The 19,039-nt window shown below is 37.2% G+C and overlaps 1 protein-coding gene and 1 non-coding gene across 2 annotated transcripts in view; one reads left to right on the forward strand and one right to left on the reverse strand.

The window, feature by feature from the left end:
- LOC141686017 (uncharacterized) overlaps positions 1–9,155 on the reverse strand; it is an 80,775-nt gene extending 71,620 nt beyond the window's left edge. Inside the window, exons 1-3 of the mRNA XM_074491083.1 lie at positions 9,004–9,155; positions 8,825–8,933; positions 8,671–8,783 (exon numbers count right to left, since the gene is read on the reverse strand). Of these exons, the coding sequence (XP_074347184.1) occupies positions 8,671–8,783; positions 8,825–8,933; positions 9,004–9,155 (374 nt within the window). The remainder of the gene's footprint in view (positions 1–8,670; positions 8,784–8,824; positions 8,934–9,003) is intronic.
- Positions 4,387–4,493, forward strand: LOC141687660 (small nucleolar RNA R71). The gene has a single exon (XR_012561149.1). It is a non-coding gene; the product is annotated as a small nucleolar RNA R71 (small nucleolar RNA).
- Positions 9,156–19,039: the final 9,884 nt, after the last annotated feature.

A 19,039-nucleotide genomic window follows, 5' to 3' on the forward strand; every position in this document is an offset into this window, starting at 1 on the left:
TGCTTCTTTCCAGCTGCATCTAGATCCATGTTCAACTTCTTCAATGCCCAATAGGCCTTATGCTCAAGCTCCGCAGGTAAATGACATCCCTTACCATAGACAAGTTGAAACGGGGACATCCCAAGTGGAGTCTTATATGTTGTTCTATAAGCCCAAACAGCTTCATTGAGCTTTAAAGACCAATCCTTCCTTGACGGACAAACAACCTTCTCTAAAATGCGCTTGATCTCTCTGTTAGACACTTCCGCTTGACCATTCGTTTGTGGATGATAGGCAGTAGCAACACGATGATTCACATTGTAGCGCTGCATCATAGAAGTAAACTTACGGTTGCAGAAATGTGACCCTTCATCACTTATGATTACTCGTGGCGTTCCAAACCTTGTGAAAATCTGCTTATGAAGAAAGTTCAACACCGCCTTTGCATCATTCGTCGGTAGAGCTTTGACTTCTACCCATTTTGAGACATAATCGACTGCCAGCAAGATATACTGATTATTGCAGGACGAGACAAAAGGCCCCATGAAATCGATTCCCCAAACATCAAAGACCTCGACTTCAAGCATCACATTTAACGACATCTCATCCTTTCTCGTAAGATTTCCCACTCTTTGGCAACGATCACACCTTAAAACGAACTGATGAGCATCCTTAAACAAAGTAGGCCAGAAAAAACCTGCTTGCGAAATACGAGATACCGTCTTCTCACCACCATAGTGTCCACCATAAACTGTGGAGTGGCAGTCTCGTAATATCCCCTCCGTCTCACAGAATGGGATACATCTCCTGATGATCTGGTCAGCTCCCTGTCTAAACAAATACGGTTCATCCCACATATACCACTTCACCTCATGCAGAAACTTCTTCTTTTGAGCTGTGGTCAAATTAGGAGGCATTATATTGCTAACAAGATAATTCACAATATCTGCGAACCATGGCTCTTCCTCCTGAACTGTGAACAACTGCTCATCCGGAAAAGATTCGTTGATCAATGTCTTATCATGTGAAGTAGACTCGGGATTCTCCAATCTAGAGAGATGGTCAGCTACTTGATTCTCAGTACCTTTTTGATCCTTGATCTCTAACTCAAATTCCTGTAGCAAGAGCACCCAACGAATGAGTCTCGGCTTCGAATCCTTCTTGGAAACCAAATATCGAATGGCCACATGATCAGTGTACACTGTCACCTTTGTCCCAAGCAAATAAGATCGAAATTTTTCGAAACCAAAGACTATAGCCAAGAGCTCCTTCTCAGTAGTGGTGTAGTTCATTTGGGCCCCATTTAAGGTCTTGCTAGCATAGTAGATCACATGAAATAGATTATTCTTGTGCTGTCCAAGAACTGCGCCCACCGCATAATCACTCGCATCACACATCATCTCAAAAGGCTCTGTCCAATCAGGTGTTGTAATGACTAGTGCAGTTATCAAACTCTTCTTGGGAGTCTCGAATGTCGTCAAGCATTCGTCATCAAATTTGAAAGGCACCTCCTTCTCGAGCAAATTGCACAACGGCTTAGATATCTTCGAAAAGTCCTTGATGAAATGCCGATAAAAACCCGCATGACCAAGAAAACTACGGATTCCTTTCACAGAAATAGGTGGTGGAAGATTTTCAATGACTCCCATCTTGGCTTTGTCCACCTCAAGACCCTTGCTAGAGACCTTATGCCCAAGAATAATGCCTTCACGCACCATAAAATGACATTTTTCCCAATTGAGCACCAAATTAGTTTCCACACACCTTTTGAGTACTGCACGAAGATTATTCAAACATTTATCATACGAATGTCCAAAGATGGAGAAGTCGTCCATGAACACCTCGACATTATTTCCAATCATATCAGAGAATATAGCCATCATACATCTCTAAAAAGTGGCTGGTGTGCCACATAACCGAAACGAAACTCTGCGAAAAGGAAATGTGCCAAATGGACAAGTGAAGGTAGTTTTTTCTTGATCTTCTGATGCAATACAAATCTGATTATACCCTGAATAGCCATCCAGAAGACAATAATACTCATGACCGGCAAACCTGTCAAGCATCTGATCAATAAACGGAAGAGGGAAGTGATCCTTCCTCGTGGCCTTGTTCAACTTTCTATAGTCCATGCATACTCTCCATCTTGTGACTGTTCGAGTGGGGATGAGCTCGTTCTTCTCATTTGCTACCATAGTGATAACTCCTTTCTTAGGTACACATTATATGGGGCTCACCCAAGAACTGTCAGAAATAGGATAAATGATTCCTGCATCCAGCCACTTCAGAATTTCTTTCTTCACCACTTCTTTCATGATAGGATTAAGTCTGCGCTGTTGCTCAACAGTTGGCTTACTACCCTCTTCTAGCAGAATCTTATGCATGTAGTATGAAGGGCTGATCCCTTTGATGTCTGCTATAGTCCATCTGATAGCCGATTTGAATTCTCTCAAGATCCTTAAGAGCTTGTCCTCCTCACTACCTGAAAGGTCAGATACAATAATAATAGGTAAAGTAGATGCATCAGCTAAAAAAGCATACCTCAAGTGTTCAGGAAATGGTTTAAGCTCCAAGGTACGTGCTTCCTCAATAGATGGTTTGAGCTTTCCTCCAGCATTTTTGAGGTCAGAAGTACCAAGAGATTCAAATGGCATGTCTAGCTTTCGCCTCCAGGGAGAAGCATTTAGATATTGTAATTGCTCATTGCCATCCTCATCATCACTGTCAAAATCCCCCACTAAAGCCTTCTCTAATGCATCAGATATTAACATATAATCAAGTTCTGAAGTAACCGCAGAATCAATCAAATCCACTTTTAAGCATTCCTCATCTTCTGTAGGGAATTTCATTGCTTTGAATACATTGAATGTCACATCCTGATCCTGCACCCGCATTGTAAGTTCACCTTTCTGCACATCTATCAAGGTACGGCCTGTAGCCAAGAAAGGTCTCCCCAAGATTATGGGAATCTTCTTATCTTCCTCAAAATCCAGAATAACAAAGTCTGCAGGAAAGAAGAGCTTATCCACCTTTACTAGCACATCCTCCACTATGCCTCATGGGTAAGTAATAGAACGATCAGCCAATTGTAGAGACATGTAAGTGGGCTTTGGATCAGGCAAATTCAACTTTTTAAAGATCGACAACGGTATCAGATTGATGCTTGCTCCCAAATCACACAGGCACTTGTCAAAAGACAACTTGCCAATGGTGCAAAGAATGGTGTAGGTACTTGGATCTTTAAGCTTTGGAGGTAACTTTTGTTGCAGCACAGCACTGCATTCTTCCGTTAGAGCAACGGTCTTAAGGTCATCCAGTTTCACCTTCCTTGAAAGAATACTCTTCATAAATTTCTCATAACTAGGCATTTGCTCCAGAGCCTCAGCGAAAGGTATATTGATGTGAAGTTTCTTGAACACCTCCAGAAACTTACCGAACTACTTATCCAGATTTTGTTGTTGCAATCTCTTAGGGAAAGGTGGTGGTGGATAGAGTTGTTTCTCCCCTGTATTACCCTCAGTTAGAGTGTGTTCAACAGTAGTCTTTCTTGGTTCTGCCGCTTTTTCCTTTTGCTTAGCTTCTTCATCACTAGCTTCAGCTTCTCCTTCTTTTGCTGTTTCAGCATCAGCAACTTTTCCAGACCTTAAGGTAATAGCCTTCACCTGTTCTTTAGCTTCCTTCCTGCCTGGCACTTCAGTATCACTGGGTTGTGTGCCAGGTTGACGATTGAGCACTATATTGGCTATTTGACCGATTTGATTTTCCAAGGTCTTGATAGAAACCGCCTGACTTTTGCACAACAACTTAAGTTCCTCAAAATCAGCACTAGAGGGTGGAGCTGCACCTCCTTGTTGAGGATATGATTGCCTTTGAGCATAATGTTGTGGTTGCTGGAATCCAGGTGGATTGAACTGTTTACTTACGCCTTGCTGATATGGTTGCTGAATAGCATTCTGATTATTACTCCAGCTGAAATTTATATGATTTCTGTTGTTAGGATGATAAGTAGCTGGCACAGGCTACTGTTGTCGCTGATAATTGTTCACATACTGAACAGATTCATTAAAAAGAGAACACTGATCCGTAGCATGAGAACCTGCACAAAGCTCACAGACCATAGCTATCTGATTGACCCCATAGGTGGCTAGAGAGTCAACCTTCATAGACAGCGCTTGGAGCTGCGCTGCAATAGCTGTAACTGCATCGACTTCCAGAATACCTGCTACCTTCCCAGGAATCATCCTTTGAGTTGGGTTTTGATGCTCATTTGCAGCCATAGTCTCAATAAGATTATAAGCCTCAGTATAGCTTTTGGCCCCTAAGGCGCCTCCAGCTGCTGCATCGAGCATGGGCCGAGATTGGGGCCCCAAACAATTATAGAAACCAGTGATCACCATCCAATCAGACATTCCATGATGTGGACACTTTCTCAACATCTCCTTGTAGCGCTCCCAAGCTTCGCACATAGATTCTGTAGGTTGCTGCACAAACTGAGTAAGAGCACTCCTCATAGCCGCAGTCTTCGCCATTGGATAAAACTTAACCAGAAACTTTTGCGCGAGATCTTGCCAAGTAGTGATAGACCCAGCTTGTTCAGAATGTAACCAGTTCTTAGCTTTATCCCTCAGTGAGAATGAGAAAAACCTTAGCTTGATAGCCTCATCAGTCACACCATTATATTTGAAAGTACTGCAGATCTCGACAAAATTCCTTATGTGTATGTTGGGGTCTTCAGTCGTAGCACCTCCAAAAGAAACAGAATTATGCACCATCTGAATAGTGCCCGGCTTGATTTCAAAGATATTAGCCTGAATAGCCGGATGAAGAATACTAGACTGAATGTCATAAATTTTGGGCCGAGAAAAGTCCATAAGAGCTGGATCCGCCGGAACTAAACGATCACCCACGGTTACTGGCTCTTTCTGCTCACTTCCTGAATCCGAATCTTCAAAATCTATCTTCTCCGGAATATCAAGAACTTCGTCTGTCTCCTCAGCCGTATCTAAAGTCCTCTTGCAAGTACGAGAACGTGTTTGCATAAACGCTCGCTAAAGTACCTGAAACACAACCGGAAATAATAAGTAACACGTCTTAATCACCGAGTCCTAATGACCAATGATGATAAGTACATAAACTAAACAAATACGCCGAATCCCCGGCAGCGGCGCCGAAAACTTGTTAGGGAAGAAACACGCGCTAATAACACACGCAAGTATATGCATTCGCAAGTAATATAGAATACTTTCTAGTTCGTTCCCACAGAGACTCAGACTAATTATGTTCAATTAAACTCACTCACCAGTGTATGATTACTTCTCAATGTTAAGACAATAACACTTAGATTTGATTAACTAATTATAACTACAATTAACTACTAGAATTAAACACTTAATTAACGCTTGAATTAACAATATTAAAACACTCATGAGATCACAACTTCATTACTACTTCCTTCAATAGCTACTGTTATTACCCTTAGCATGTAACAGTGATGATATTAATCGAATAACACGAAACTGATAAAAGCCAACTTTCATTGTACTAATACCATTCTACCAAGCATCCACAATTAAGATAGAAGTTGAATAGACATCAATTATGTTGAGTCCCTATATGTCTACAGAAATTGACAACATAACAATTTAAGCACAAGTTATTCCTTTTGATTACACAGGGCAAGTAAAACGGTTAAAGTTACCCACTAATCATGCATACTCGTACATGAACCTATGCTAGCATGGCAAGTTCTAAATCTCAAGATCCACCGTCGCTTCACAAGAGATTAACACCCTATCTTATATGTTCGCGACGCACATAAGACGAATACGCATAACCAAAACTAGATATCATACAATCATCACACACTAAGGTATTAAACAACTAACTAAACAATTCCATAGTAAATTCGTTACGACCCAATGATCACGATTAGCCCGTGATAGCACTCATCGTCATCATGGGTTCATATGAAAACATGATAATAATACACGAGAATAATAACTAAACTACTTATATTAAACCAGAGTATGTCACAAGAGTAAATAGGTTCAAAGTAAAGAAAACTAGCATCCAACGTTACAACAAAATAAAGATTCACAAGAAAATATGCTTCCTCTTCGTTGCGGTGTGCTAAAACGGTCTTCTTCCTTATCTCCTCGCTCTTCGATTAATACTACGATCCAACCTTTGTAAAACATCCCTGAAATCTACTTATATAGGAGTCCCATAAAGCCCAGTTAACTCAGAAGTTATAAGTCAAACAGAAATAGGAGTCTAAAATATTAATTCTGAAAATCCTACCCTGCGCGGCCGCTCAGCATTCCTGAGAGGGCGCTCAGCTTCCTGAGTGGTCGCTCAACAGAGCTGAGCGGGCGCTCAGCCCCCTACTAGAAACTGATCTATTTTTCTCCCGTTTCTTTGCCGCAATCTGCTCCTATCTTCCCACTTGCATTTCTAAACACATGCCAAGGCTTATTGTTGATGAAATCTCTTCTGAAATGTAATTAATACCCTGAAATGCACAAACACTAGAAAAACGCATCAAATACACAAAATACTTGATTTCAAGATACCAATTCAAGCTATTATAAGACGTTCTAAGTGGTATAAAATGCCACTTATCAATAAGGCACTTCGAGTTATGAGGTCAATATTAAGAGTTTTGGCTAGTTTAGCATAACTAAATGTCTTGAGTAAGTGGAGTGAGATCATCCAATCTTAGTGATGCAATATAGTGTGTTGATATATTATTATGTACTTAAATGTGTTATGTGAGCATATGTGGCTATGTGAACTATTATGCTTATAAGATAATCGCAAGCATATATGTGTATATAGGCCTAAGTGCCAAAGTGGTTAATTTCGGTTTATAATTAGGTTGAGTTGGTGAGAATATATTATAATCGGGTTATTATTATTTTTTGTAGGCTCACGAGACGAAGGTAAACTTTCCATTAAATTCAAGTAAAGCTCCCAGTTGCTCCCACTTGCCTGTCAAGTCAAGCCTTTCTCAAGGCAAGTGTTTCAACCTACCTTTTTGTTTACACTACAAGTATGTGTTAGCCCAGCTTTTATATATGATGTGAGTATTCTAATTCACCTTGATATATATGATCCAAGTGGTTTCAAATCTATCTTTCGTATTATATGCAAATTCCATGAACCCTCGAGTATCTATTACAAGTAGTTTAACTTTGCTTGGAGATTGCCATGCAAGTGATTCAAAAGTCATACCATGCTAGTATACCAAAGTAATTGTGATGTTTAACATTGTGCAAGTTATACTCAGTAACCTTATCTTGATACCTAAAAGTCAGTTATTCCTTAAAGTTGTTCATGATTGCTTGATAACCCTATTATTACCCCTAAAACATGATACCCTATCATACTTTGAATTGATGCTCACCTTCTTTATATTTTAATACCTATGACTTATCTGGAACCATTACCTTGAATCTAGTTTGACTTAGTTCCTTTATACTATCCAATAACCCTGTTAAACCTCATTGTCAAATTCCTTGTGAATAGAAACTTTGCGATTCCATTTGATAAGGTATCAGTCTAGTTGATCATGGCTTTAAAGTTGATCTAGAACCCTTGATAAAGATGTTCATTGTTTAATAGTTTAACCGTCACTTGGCATCAATTCAATTTTTTATAATAAAACTTAAAAAATGGATTTTCAGTTCCAAAGGGGGACAAATATTTTCTTTAAATAGTGGATCTGGACTGAGAAGCAAGTCATTTCCGCTCTTAATTTGTAGGCTTAAAGGTTGCCTAGGGATCCCATTAATGTTCTAGAACCCAGCGAGGTTTGGGATTACTTCGCGGTTGATCACCGGCTATAATCCGTAGCTTCATAAAATGGTTTTTGATAAAGAAATGGTTTTGAAGTGTTTTATTATAAGAAAAAGATGCCATCACCCACAAAGTTTATCTCTTGATACTATATTGTTGAATCTTTCATTTCCATTATTATTTTTTTATTCTTGTTTATGTATATTATAGCACTTGTTGAGCATTTGGCTCACTACTTGCTTTACCCTGATATTACAGCTAGCAGATATGGTTAGATTCAAGAAGACAGTGCGTAAGACTTGTGATTCCGATTCGTATGTTCGAGCTCAGGTAGATTAGTGATCGTTTTATGTGAGGACTCGAAATTAAAATCAGGTTGTAATAGTTAATAGTGTTGGGCTGTTCCAAACCCTAAACTGTAAGATCTTGGATTCAGATGTATTTATTTCCTTTTGTTAACTATTGTAATAATTCATATAGTGTCTTTTGTTAAATTTGGGGCGTGACACAACATCTTTCATGGTAGTATTAAAAGTCCGTGCCCTTGGTTGAACTGGTTGTGCTGGTAGAGGCGGAGGCCCAGTGATCTTAAGAACATTAGCCTTCTGAATAGAATCTTTACAATTTCTTGCCATATAACCAACCTTCCCACATTTAAAACAAGTCATATCTGATTTTCCTGCGACAATATTACATTCAGACGAATAATGGCCTTTCTGATTGCACTTAAAACAAGTAACATTGTGTCTTCTTCCATAATTCTTGCTCTCCTGAATCAGAGGCCTATTTTCTCTCACCGGTTCACCTAATCTCTAAAAACGGTTATTTTGATTTCCATTTCCAGGCTTAAACTTCTGGAACTTCTGACTCTGATTCCCAAAATTATTTCCAAACCTTCCTCTGAACTTTGAACTTCCCTGATCTTGATCCGAATCTTCTATTTTCCTTTTCTTCCTCTCATTTTCTTTTTTAGATGCCTCTCTTTCTCTTTTCACAATCATTGCATTCTATACAATGCAACATACATTCGTAGCTCAAGAAAACCCACCTGACTTCGTATCCATGACTTACGTCCCTGTTGAAATCTCTTTTCCTTCTTCGCTAAAACTTGCCAACTCGGAACACTTAACATCGTACTCGGATACGGACATATTCTCCTACATCAACTCTAGAAATCTTAATTCTAATTGTTCTTGCATGTAACTTGGTAAGTACTATTGTACAAACAATTCCATGAACTTTTTCCATGATATAACTTCCTCTTCCTGTAACGCTTTGGTAGACTCCCACCAAAAACTTTCCTTCTCTTTTAGATAATCACTTGCACACTTCGCCTTTTTCTTATCCTTAACCTCAGCTAATTCAAAGGCTTTCTCCATTTCTTTAACCAATACTTTACTTTAATCGAAAATGATACTCTTATAAACTCCGGGGGATGTACATATTGGAAGGTTTTGAAATTACCGGTTCTGGGTGTTGAGGGTTGTTGTTGTTGTTGCAGGAGTTGGAGAAGTTTATTCATCACAGGGGTGTCTTGGTTTTGATTCTGGTTCTGGTTTTGAGTTTCTTCCTCAGGGTTGTTTTATGGAGTAGCCATTTCACAAAACTGATGAGAATTTTTAGCAATACGATAGTATGTTATTCATATCAACAATAATCTTTTTAAGGTAATGATTTATAAAACTATTTTTCCAAATTTTAACCATTTGCACATGCAATCTTATTACTATCTAATTCGATCATCGGGTAGGGTTCTCACATGACAAGAGTTTTAGGATATGGTATCACAAAGGTATCAAGTAAGAATACCAGGTAAGCATAATAAATAAACAATTATGAAATTTAAAGAGCTAGAATTGTGACACCCTTTAAACCCGGGTCAGAAGTTTGGGGTTCACAACACACACCCAATATATAAACTTGTATATAAAATATTATATGCATTGACCCTTCTTTACACAACCACGGATTGGAACAGGTTAAAGTATGAAAACAAGCTACAACCTTAACTTTTATTACATCGTACCAAATCCCAACTAGTCCAACTTACAACTGATAATGATATCGTTCTTATAATCTTGTATAACTCATCTACAATATAAAGCTCCTGCTAGCTCGATCCAACTTAACCTGGAATCCTAGCTTGCGCACTAGACATAGAATCTTCATTACCAATAATTTCCTTTTCAACTGTTGAAAACATAAAAAGGTTTGCAAGAGTAAGCTAATGTGGTGCCCCAAAATCCGGGGTCAGGAATCTCGGAGGCCACGCCATCTAAACCACTATAAACTATATACCTCACATCACAATATTTAAATACTCACACTTTACGACCCCACACTTATCACCCACACACACTTACAGGTTATTGTCTTGGAAATGAACCATTCATTACTAGAGTAGATCAAACCACAAAGTGATAGTTATTACAACCCAAAAGTAAATAAGTCTTACCGGGGAGTAACCTTTAAGTAAGGCTAGTCCGTCGGCCTAATATACGTTTCTTATTTATTACCTTACATAAGTCATACTTATAAATAAGCCAAACTAAAAATAACTGAAAACCAATCCAGCTTATTCGGACTACCTGCGATACAGCACCAAGCAATCTACGGAACATCTGTCCATTTCCTACCCGTTTCCTAGCTGTGGTTCTCATGGTAGGCATCTTGATTCACGGTTGTGTTGTGTCAATTTAAGAAAACAAGTGTGAGCTATAATGCACAGCATAATAATGTACATTATGAAAATGACTATATGATAAACTTACGTAAAACATCATATATGATAATTACGTTTTATTCAAAAATAGTTTCCCTTGGTGATACACACCTTTTACGAAAACAATCCTTTGGTGGATTTTATTAACCTGCGAATACCTTAATAGTAAACCCGACACCTAGGCTTGGATTATGGTATTGCATCACAATTCCAATTGGAAGAATATGACACTCATTGGAGCCACCGCATACGATGATCAGTCGTAATACGATAATATTAACATTTTCTACTAGTAGAAGGACGACACCTTCGTATCCCGTTTATCAGTCTGGCCGTATTCGGGTTACGTGTCCCATTTTGGGTATACACATACTTCATAAGTTCCTGAGTACACCGAGTACCTTCGCCTGCGGTACCTTTGGTAGTCCATCTAGCACATATAGTACTAGAGTCTACCCCTCCCTTGTCCTTTTAAAAGAATTCTATCATATCTCAAGAACTCGGACCACATTGAAGTTCCCCAAACGTTTTGCTTGTTGATAGAAATAACTTATCTCATTAGGGTATATATATATACGTACTTCCGAAAATTTCGGGGGAAGTACTAAGGATGTGAGTTGACCGTTGTCAACAGATAATTAAATAGGGGGGAAATTTTCTCCTTGAAACTATATTCAAAATATTAAAATAAGTTGAGATAATATTCTCCGACGATCTGAAATTATTCGAATGATTCCCGAATATCCCAGACTATTTTTAATCAGGTTCTATGATTTTTAAATCACAAATAAACCCTTTTTATAAATAACAAATAATTAAATGATAATTGATAAATAACTAAACCTCGAAGGAGTTTACTTTTTAAAAGAAAATAATATTCCTCAACTAATTTAGGTTTAATAATTTAATGAACTTTTAATATTTACTCGAGTTCGAAGTAAATATTTACTGGAGAATACTTCTCCATAATAAATGAATAGTAGATAAATATTTCTTGTCCAAATGGTAAAGTATAATTGAGGGAATACGATCTTTGGAAATTGTTTTAATAAAAGTTTGAGGTGTTTAATATTTTGTAAGTGAACGTTGGATCCCTTTAAAACGTACTACTGTGGACTTGTAATCATCCTATAATATCACCGGAATGATTCCCGGGTTTTTATCTTTAAATCCCGACCGACTCTCGGTCTTATTATAATATGTCATTCTTATAGCGGAATAAAACATTTCACGATATATACGTATCTACAACATCGCTACATTATGCGAAAATTCAATAACTATGTATCATGGCAAGCATGGTATTTATGCAATGATAATAAACAATCCTTTCACAACACAACAGTAAATGGAGTTGGGTTCGCAAACTTGCCTGGGTATCTCGAGGTGGAGATGCTCTAGGTTCCGCTCGGAAATCTATAATCATAACATAATTCATTTCGTTAGGTCCCGTTCTAATTTATGGTGACTCGCACTCATGCGCTACTTATTGCGCACCCTCTCAACTTATGTTACCCTAATTATTCCATTAAGTCCTTATTCACATTATGGTCGCTTCCTTTTTCAAAGTATCTTAAGTCCATTTTCATTTTCGCCGTCGGCTCCGCTTATGAATTCTATGGTTTCTTATCGCGCGGTCTCGGCTCCGATATTTTTATAAAATTGAAAAATCATTATTTACACTTGAAATTTTTATTGCAGTTAGGAAACTCAATATACTACTCTCTGTAAAATATTCATGATTTATGAACAATCTTAAGTCGATCCTTTATATTTTCAAAGTTCGTAATTCGTAGCAGTTTTTGTCGCGTAAATCACTTTTAGTAAAACGGCCATAACTTTTGATACGTAAATCAGAATCGAGAAATTCAAGCGCCTAAACAATCCTTATAACATTTTCTATCATAATCAAGGTTTAATTTTCAAGAAACTATAGTTTACATCCTCGGGACTTTCTGCAGAAACTTAAAGTTACGTTTTGTTCATTTTAATGAGATTACGTTTACGATTGGAGTTTCGTTTACGCCTTAGATCTTTATACTACCACCAACAATCAACATATCATCATCAACACACTAAATCCTATCAAGAACATCATGTTCTTGAGGAAACAACAATCAACCTTAAATCTACTTAGCTAAACATCAAGATTTCAACAATACCACTACTAAGGTTTACAACTACATATTAAAAGGATCTAGGACTTAAATCTTAAATAAAGTTGGGTAAAAGATTTGTACCTTTCTTGAGAGCTTTAGATGTGTTCTTGATGATGGTGAAGTCTTGGGAGTTCTTAGTAGGGTTTTTGGAACCTAAAACAACCATTGAAATCAAGAAACCATAGAAGAGTTACTATTCATACTATTCATTCTCAACTTTCTTGATTTTATTTCACCCATAAAACCTTGATAAAAAGAGCTCAAAGATTTATCTTACCTTATTTTGGTTGTTAGGAAGCTTGAGAATTAATGGGAGGATTTATCCATGGCTAGAGCTTGAGGTTTTGATTTTAATTTCCTTGGTTTTTGATGAAAGGCCGAATGGAGAGAAGTGGGAGAGAAAGAGATAGTTTTTGGTGAAGCTTCTTGGTTGCTTTTTGGAATAATGCAAGTTATAGCTTGTGATATCTTATATTGATTTTTATTCTCTAGTTATATCCTAGTATTTGATTTATGTTGCCAATCTTGGAGACAAATCTAGCTAGCTTGTGGTAGATTACAAGCTAAGCCACTTGCTTAGCCCCTTTAGCTCACTATTTGCTTAGCCTTGGTTGATCATCCTATCTCTAGCTCATTATTTGACAAAGTAACCATGGTTACTTTCTTATCATGGTTAGTTAGTGTGTTACGTTTATTTAATCATTTACGCGTTCGCTCGGTCGCTTAAACATTTTCGTAAAATACTTCCTCGTAAATGGTTCGCGACGTAATTCCTTTCGTATTTATTCCTTATGTTTTGAATTATCATACTTGGATATAAATCCGTAGGGTTTTAAATTTGTAATTATATTGTGATTCCAGTAATCCTCGATGATTCGTATATATGGTCGTTTTTCAAAGTTCGCTTTTTTCAAAAACTAATAGCGTTTACATACACTCATTTAGTACATAATAATATCATCTTTGAAACTCATTTTCTCATGCACTACATAGTGCGGGCTAAAAAGTTTTATTTTCCCCGTCCGTCAGGGTTATTATTCATTAAACGTTTTACATGGTCTCAAAAATTTGAGTTATTACAGTCTCCCCCTCTAACAAGGATTCCGTCCCGGAATCAATTAGAAAATAAGTAGGGGTATCTATTCCTCATTGCAACTTCAAGTTCCCAAGTTGATTCCTCAATATTTTGATTCCTCCTTACGATTCTAACCAGCTTCAAAGTCTTGTTACTCAGCACTTGTTCTTTTTGGTCCATTATATTTACTAGGTGCTCGATGTAGGTCAGGTCTGGTTGTAATCTACCTGCTCGTATTCTATTACGTGTCGTGCATCTGCATGGTACTTTCTTAACATGGACACGTGGAACACGTTGTGGACTTATTGGTGATTAGGGGGCAAAGCGAGCTCGTAAGCTAGAGGTCCTTTTCTCCTCAAAATTTCAAAGGGTCCTATAAATCTGGGACTCAGCTTCCCTTTCTTCCCAAATCTCATCACTCCTTTCCACGGAGATACCTTCAATAGCACTGAATCTCCTACCTCATATTCCCTATCCTTCTTGGTCTAGTCGGCGTACTTCTTTTGTCTATCCTGAGTTGCTACCTGTCTTTTCCTGATGAGTCCTATCATTTCCCAGGTCTGTTGGACTAACTCTGGTCCTATTATCTTGTGTTCTCCAACTTCATCCCAACATAGGGGAGAGCGACATCTCCTTCCATAAAGAGCTTCATACGGAGGCATTCCTATGCTAGTGTGATAGCTATTGTTGTAAGCAAATTCGATCAAGGGTAATTGATCATTCCAATTTCCTTTAAAATCAATGGCACATACTCGTAGCATATCTTCTAGGGTCTGAATTGTCCTTTCGCTTTTTCCATCAGTTTAGGGGTGGTAAGCGGTACTCATGTTTAGTCTGGTGCCTACACATTCCTGGAAGCTTCTCCAAAATCAGGAATTAAACCTTGGGTCTCTATCTGACACTATGGCTACAGGAACGCCGTGTCTCACTACAATTTCTTTTAAGTAAATATCCACCAGCTTGTCTACGGTGTACCTTTCATTGATTGGTAGGAAGTGTGCGGACTTGGTCAATCTATCTATGATAACCCATATGGCGTCATGATTGGTCTTTGTCCTTCGTAGGCCTGTCACAAAATCCATGGCTATATGCTCCCATTTCCATTCCGGAATTTCCAGGGGCCGTAATAGTCCACTAGGTCGCTGATGTTCAGCCTTCACTCTCTGGCATGTCAAGCACTTGCTGACCCACTCTGCTACTTCTCTTTTCATATTAGGCCACAAATAATATTCCTTAAGGTCACGGTACATCTTCGTACTTCCTGGGTGGATTGAATATCTAGAGTTGTGCCCTTCATGCAACAGCTCGTCCTTTAATTCTTGCACATTTGGAATCCAAATTCGGGACGCATACCTCATGATCCCCCTCTCATCCTTCTCGCATCTCACTTCCTCACCAGTCAATGTTCCTCTTTCTTCACTTATCTTCTTTTCCTGACATACTCGTATCTTTTCAGTCAGTTCCGGCACTAGCTTAATCTCAAATAATCCTTCTATTCCTTTACCAGTCGTCCTCACGTCAATTTCCATCTTCTCAAATTCTTTAATTAATTCCTCAGATGTCATTATCATTTTGAGTCTTTTCTTCCTACTAAGGGCGTCAGCCACCATATTGGCTTTACCCGGGTAATAAAAAATTTCACAGTCGTAGTCTTTAATCAACTCTAACCATCTCCTCTGTCTCATGTTCAGTTCCTTCTGAGTAAAAATATATTTGAGGCTCTTATGGTCTGTGTAAATCTTGCATTTCTTACCGTATAGGTAATGTCTCCAAATCTTCAGAGCAAACACTATGGCCGCTAATTCTAGATCATGCGTTGGGTATCTGCTCTCATACTCCTTTAATTGCCGAGAGGCATACGCTATAACTTTGCCATGATGCATCAGTACACATCATAATCCTTTAAGGGATGCGTCGCTGTATATCACAAACTCTCCCTTTCCATCGGGAAGAGCGAGCACTGGTGCTGACACCAGCCTCCTTTTTAGTTCCTGAAAGCTTTCCTCACATTTCTCTGTCCATGCAAACTTTTCTGTCTTCCGGGTAAGTCTAGTCAGTGGACCGGCTATCTTAGCAAAGTCTTATACGAATCTTGGATAATATCCTGCTAAACTCGCAAAGCTCCTAACCTCTGTTGGGGTAGTTGGTCTTTCCCAATTGGACACCGCCTCTATCTTGGCTGGGTTACCTAAAAGTCATTTGCTACTCACCACATGTCCTAAGAACTGAACTTCCCTTAACCAAAACTCGCACTTCGAGAACATGGCATATAATTTCTCGTTCCTCAAGATTTCTAAGACTATCATTGTAATATCCGGGATATATCGTGTAATTATTTTGTTAATAAATAATTATTATATGTGTTCAGTATCTATTCTGTGAATTATTTGTTAAGTGTTAAATGTGTTTGGATGTTTAAAAATAATATTAATTGAGTATTTTAATTTTTATATGTCCAAAATAAAATATATATAATTTTCATATCTTCCTAATTATTTTTATGTTGATTTATGATTTTATAGGAAATATATGGATTTTATAAAATCTTTTTCCGAGTATTTAAAAACTATTTTATACAAACGGGAACCAACCGTCGTCACCCGTTTTTACGTTTTTATAACCCGAAACTCTTCCGAGAACTCCTTTCGAACCTAATTACAATATTCCGAGCATTTTCCATGTTTCGACTTTTTCGATCCGGCGTACGGTTTGTCCTGCGCGGGTCCTGGCACAACATTTTCAATACATTATTCGTTTCGGTAAATCAATAAAACTCGTATTTTCGATAAACGGGATCTTTTTATTAAACTATTACAATTATCACCTCGTAATACGTGTAACTAGGCGCTAAAACCAAGACCGCACTACAAATTGTACTAATTTTGATATTTATCCAGAAAACGGGTACCGTTTGGATCATTTTTTATAAATAAATGTACCATTTTATATCAGAAATGATCCAACGGGATACTAATTTTCCGTAATTATAAATAACCTTTACAGTATTTTATTCCGTATCAAAAATCATTTGCAGTGAGCAAAATATATAATTTTCCAGAGAAAACCCCTAATTTCATAAAACCTTCTGAGAATCAAACCACAGTTTCAAGGTGTTAGTGAAATCCGTTTGGAAAGTTGGAGTAACCAAAACGAAGGATTTGGAGTGTACTTTCAGATTCCAGGACTCGTTTTACTGTAGAATTCAAGGTTTAATTTCTATATTTTTAATTATTTTCGAATTATTTTTATTAAAAATATGAATTTTTGTTCGGATGATTGTTTGAATGATTTGATGATTGCATGTTGTAAAGCTTGTTTTCCTGATGATTTTTATATGTCATATGTCTGATTTGGAGTTCAATAACATGTTCAAAATTGAGTTTAATTTTCGAATTTTAAAATTAGGGTTTTATAACCCGTATGAATGTTTTTAATTGAAATTTGGGGCTTTTTGATTTAGGGGTTATTAGCTGTTGATTTATAGTGGATTATGTTCCTTATGAAATTTGCAATCGATTGATATATAGCTCGTTAACAGAGGATGTCTGAATCGAAGGGAGTTGTGTTTTGAAGTTTTCGATGTTTCGCCGGAAACCGGCGATGTTCTTGGCCATTTTCCGGCCAGGACAGGGATGATTAATATGTTTTGATTGCACGAATAGATTCCTGGTGTTGTGTAGAATATATCTGGAGCAGATGGTGAGGTGAGGGTGCCGGAATCGTGGTCTCCGTCCACCCCTGTATTTTCCGGCGACTGAAACTGTAAAATTACAGTTTAGTACCTTATCTTTTGGGGACGATGAAGTTCAGTCCCTGAACTTTCCAGAATTTGCAAATTTAGGATTCCTGTTTTAAAAATATTCAAAAATCATATTTTCTATTTATTTTAATTATGAAAATTCATTTTTAATTTCTGAAAATTAAAAAAAATATTATTTTAATTCCAAAAATTATTTTTAATTCAAAAATAAATCTGAATTAATTAGTTAATTAATTTCAGTTAATTTTTAATTGATTAATTGATCAATTAATTTGAAAATTAATTGATTAATTGATTTAATTAATTATTAATTGATTTTAATTAATTATTTAATTAGATTTAATTATTAAAAATGATTTAAAAATTCTGAAAAATAGTTTCGAGCTTTAAAATATTATTTTAAATTGTTTTCAAGGCTCAATAATTATTATAAAATTGTTTTAAAGCCAGATTTGGCCTGCCGAACCCTGTTTATTACTCCGAAATTGATCCAACGACCCGTTTTAATTCCGAAAAATGTTTTAAAAATCATTTTAAATACCCGAAAGCCTGTTTATGACCCGAGACTCCATTATAAATGATATATCATTGATTATTTGACGTGTTATGTGCTATATGTGACTTGTTGGTTAACTGTCAGTCTATATGTTCGATGATTACTTGTTTATAGTATAACTTTCAATCCGTTAATCGGATTTGGGTGAAACGAAGGGTAGATAGAAGTATGTTTCGAATAGAAGCGTATGAGTTAAATATTGATAGATGTTTGTGATATGTGAGCGGAAGAGGCAAGGCGTAGGAAAGGGAAACAGATAGTCGAGGAGTTAGACAGTTGTGATTGAAAGTGAGTGCAGTATAGCAAGCTAGTTCCAGGCAAGTGTTCTGAACTTTCTCAAGATATATTGTAGTGGATTGATAGTCCTTTCTATATTGCAAGTGCGTTGAAGCACTGAACCCAAAACCCCGATCCCAGTTATTGATCTTGAGCCGTAAACCTTATTTTTTCTAAACCATTGATTGTTGTACACCCAGATACGAACCACAAATATACGATACTACTTCACAAATACATACGAACTAAATACCAAACACTGAACCGAGTTACTTATATACTCAAACCATTGTACCTTATGATTTGAAAGACCAATTCCTGGTAACCCTGAAACATTGATTCTTTTGTTATCCAATTCTTTCATTACCTAACATCCAAGCTTTGAAAATGCCATATTGATCCTTATGCAGATTGAAACCATTTCATTATTGAACGTCCAATGTTGTTAATGATTCTGTTTATTGCTTATTACTGTTTATTCTGTTATTATGTTAGAGTTGGATTGTTTTTATAAAATTGTGGACCAGATTCGTGGTCAGACCATATAATGGTCAAGTTAGGCCAATGTGTGCCTTGGATCCAGTAGTTAGAGCAGTGCTGTGTGCTTTGCTCGGGGTTAGTGCGTGACTGATCAGCAGCCTTACCTTGGTTTTTAAAGTGAAAATATAATATTCAATTCTAAATCATAATTCATTGTTCACTTGATATCATAACC

Source organism: Apium graveolens, chromosome 9, assembly GCF_009905375.1.
Source record: "Apium graveolens cultivar Ventura chromosome 9, ASM990537v1, whole genome shotgun sequence".
In the NCBI taxonomy this organism is placed as follows: Eukaryota; Viridiplantae; Streptophyta; class Magnoliopsida; order Apiales; family Apiaceae; genus Apium; species Apium graveolens.